The sequence below is a fragment of the Nematolebias whitei genome, chromosome 1, assembly GCF_014905685.2.
Source record: "Nematolebias whitei isolate Nwh7 chromosome 1, NemWhi1, whole genome shotgun sequence".
In the NCBI taxonomy this organism is placed as follows: domain Eukaryota; kingdom Metazoa; phylum Chordata; class Actinopteri; order Cyprinodontiformes; family Rivulidae; genus Nematolebias; species Nematolebias whitei.
The window spans coordinates 44,213,812-44,216,560 of NC_056498.1; the positions used below are offsets into that span (position 1 = coordinate 44,213,812).

The window sequence follows — 2,749 nt, forward strand, 5'->3', positions numbered from 1 at the left end:
AAATCAGGTCTCTCTTGTAAATGAGTCCTCGAGGCTCAATGGGATTTACCTGTAGAAATAAAGGTTGATTGATTGATTGATAATGACAATAAAGGCATTCTGATTCTGGTTCTGATTCTGATATTTGTTGAACAGGGACAGGTCCAGAATGTGTCTCGAACACCCTGACTTTTTCGGAACCAGGAAGTACCGGGAGTAAAAACCAGTTTCTTCCTCCTCGGGAAGGACTTCTGAAATCATGTCTTTTATCAGAAGCTCCTTTAGCTCCGTCTGTAAAACTCGGCCTGTTCTGGGGATGTTAACTGAGTTTTCAGAACATCGCTGAAACTCAGGGGGGGGGGGGGGGGGGCTCTTACACAATGCAGTGTGTGGCCCCTGGTGATTTAATGGCACGTTCACTTTATCATCTGAAACAAATGCATCTGAGCGGAGCTCTGAGAGCGGCCATGTATGAGCGTGTGTTGTGCGTGGGAAGACAGGGTTGTGTAGGGTTTTGATATTTTCCTTCCTCCAGGTTCCTGAAGGCGGGGGCGGTGCTGATGAGCAGCTGCAGCTGAGGCCAGTTTCCTTAATTGATGCCAGGAGTACTTAAGGCTCCAGTGGAGCTCCAGTCAGTGCTGGAGCATTGTTTGACCTGCCGGTACATATGCCTCCAGCCCTGTACAGTGCTTAAAGATTTAGATAGACTTACCTTGTTTTGTGTCCACGTTTTCAGAGTCTGGATGTACCGGATCCTGTCCTGTAATTTGAAGTATTGGAGAAGATCCTACGGAGATACTTACCTGTGCTTCCTGGTGCTCAGCTGCCTGAATTCGCCTTCCACCACTTGCCCTTGCAGTCTGCCTTCCCATCATCCTGGAAGGAGCAAAACCCTCAGCCATCCAACAGCCATACAGACTACCTGAACTGTAAGCCTTACAAAGAACCCAAACATTCAGTTGTTGGACCAAAATCTCTTCCATGAATAATCCTCCTCCTCTGTCTTCACAGACCCTGAACCTGCTTGTAAATAGTTAATTTTTCACTGTAAAAAAACATTTTCAATTACAGTTGAGTCTGGTTCTGTTCTCCTCTCAGTCTTTTCACCTGGGTAACTCCACATTATAACAGGTTGTCTGTCAATCACACACTGACCCGCATGTGTGGCTGGATGAAGAGGACGTGTGGAGTGAGCTGATGAGTAAAACGAGGGGTGCTTAGGAGAAGGCTCATCTTCTTCTCCCTCCTACACCGTTAGGTGGGGGGGGGGGGGGGCTGACATCTGAGCAGAGCCCCCACGCAGGACGGGTGTCCTTACTGTGGGTTCATAGCTGAGCTGAGTGAGGCCCGGGATGATTCGGCATCTTATAGACAACTGTCTAAAGTTTACCTGACCAGCTGGCGTGCCTGAACGCTCATCCTCAGTATTTCTTTTCACCATCAGGTGGAGAGAGAAGGTGAAATAGGAAAAAGATCAGCATGGGGAACACGTGTTCTCGCCATGGGCTCATAAGGTTTCTGACTATGATGAATGGAGAATTGGTTAATTTTAAATGCCTGTTTAGAAATTACATTCTGTCTGGAGTGGAGGATGTGTGAGAAAAAGGACTGACAGGGCAGTTCTGCCTGTCAGAAAAGAGAATTCTGTTCTTCGAGTGAAGTTCATGTTTTATTTCAAAACCTTCACAAACATCATCACACACGACCACTGCAAAGCCACATTTGTTTTGCTGTCTGTTCTGTGGCTCCTGAGGCTGGCTGAACCAGGAACACACCAATCGATGACCTCTGCAGATACCGGCTCAAAATGGGGTTTCTGGAGGATGTTCTGTGGTTGCGGTGGCAGCTGGAGCTCTCGAGGATGTAGCTGTGGCCATGGAGCGCCTCTGCTGCTGACGCTGGAGTCTGCATCCTACCAGCGTCCAGCCGTCTGGAGAGAGCATGGGTCTGGGCGAGACCGGGTCACATGCCATCCAACCTGCTCCAGGGCATCCGAGGAGGATTGAAACTGGTCCAGCAGGGATTGAAATTGAGGACTGAAAAGTCCATCTGGACTAATCGGGCCCTGCAGAAAGCTCTTTTTTAATCTCGTCGGGGATGGACAAAGAGATTTTTAACCACATCTGCCTTTGCAGCACAGTCGCCCACGCCATGATGCAGGCAGAGCAGACCGCCTGCATAGCGCACAGGTTCGCGATGGTGTCAGCCGTGGTGCAAGACTTGTCCCGGTCTGCAGCAGAGAAGTCTGGTTTGGCCTTCCGTGAGATGCTGAGTGCTGGCATCGCCACATTGTTTGAGGTCGCTGCCATCTGCAAGGTGCACTGATGGATCCTGTCAGTGAGCCTCATGGTCAGTTGGTTGCTGGGGGACAGAGGGATGATACGCCATCTGACATATTGTGCCGCTCTCACCCCAAACACGGATGACAGGCTACACCGCAGGGACTGAACGGCCGGAAAACCATGGTCCGTCAGCCCCTCCACCTTCGTGATGGGCAAGAAGGTGGAGACAGATGCCTTCGGTTTCAGCGGTTCTGAGGGGGAACCTGCCAAAAAAGGAGGAAACCGCAGCGAAATGAGGCCAGACCAGGCCTCGGTGGTTCCTCGGTGGCGGCAAATCTTCTCTCTAGGAGGTTCGAGGGCAGCGGCACAGCCTGACCGGGAATGGACAGATCGCACACCGTCGCCTCTTTCTACCATACCATACCATACCACTTTATTTATAAAGCACTTAAAACAGCAACAAGGCCAACCAAAGTGCTGTACAGACA

The 2,749-nt window shown here is 50.3% G+C and overlaps 1 protein-coding gene across 1 annotated transcript in view; it reads left to right on the top strand.

Moving 5' to 3' along the window:
- The window catches only part of ttc7a (tetratricopeptide repeat domain 7A), a 42,415-nt gene that overhangs the window by 3,873 nt on the left and 35,793 nt on the right, over positions 1–2,749 (top strand). The window contains exons 7-9 of the mRNA XM_037687557.1: positions 803–908; positions 1,424–1,436; positions 2,115–2,295. Of these exons, the coding sequence (XP_037543485.1) occupies positions 803–908; positions 1,424–1,436; positions 2,115–2,295 (300 nt within the window). The remainder of the gene's footprint in view (positions 1–802; positions 909–1,423; positions 1,437–2,114; positions 2,296–2,749) is intronic.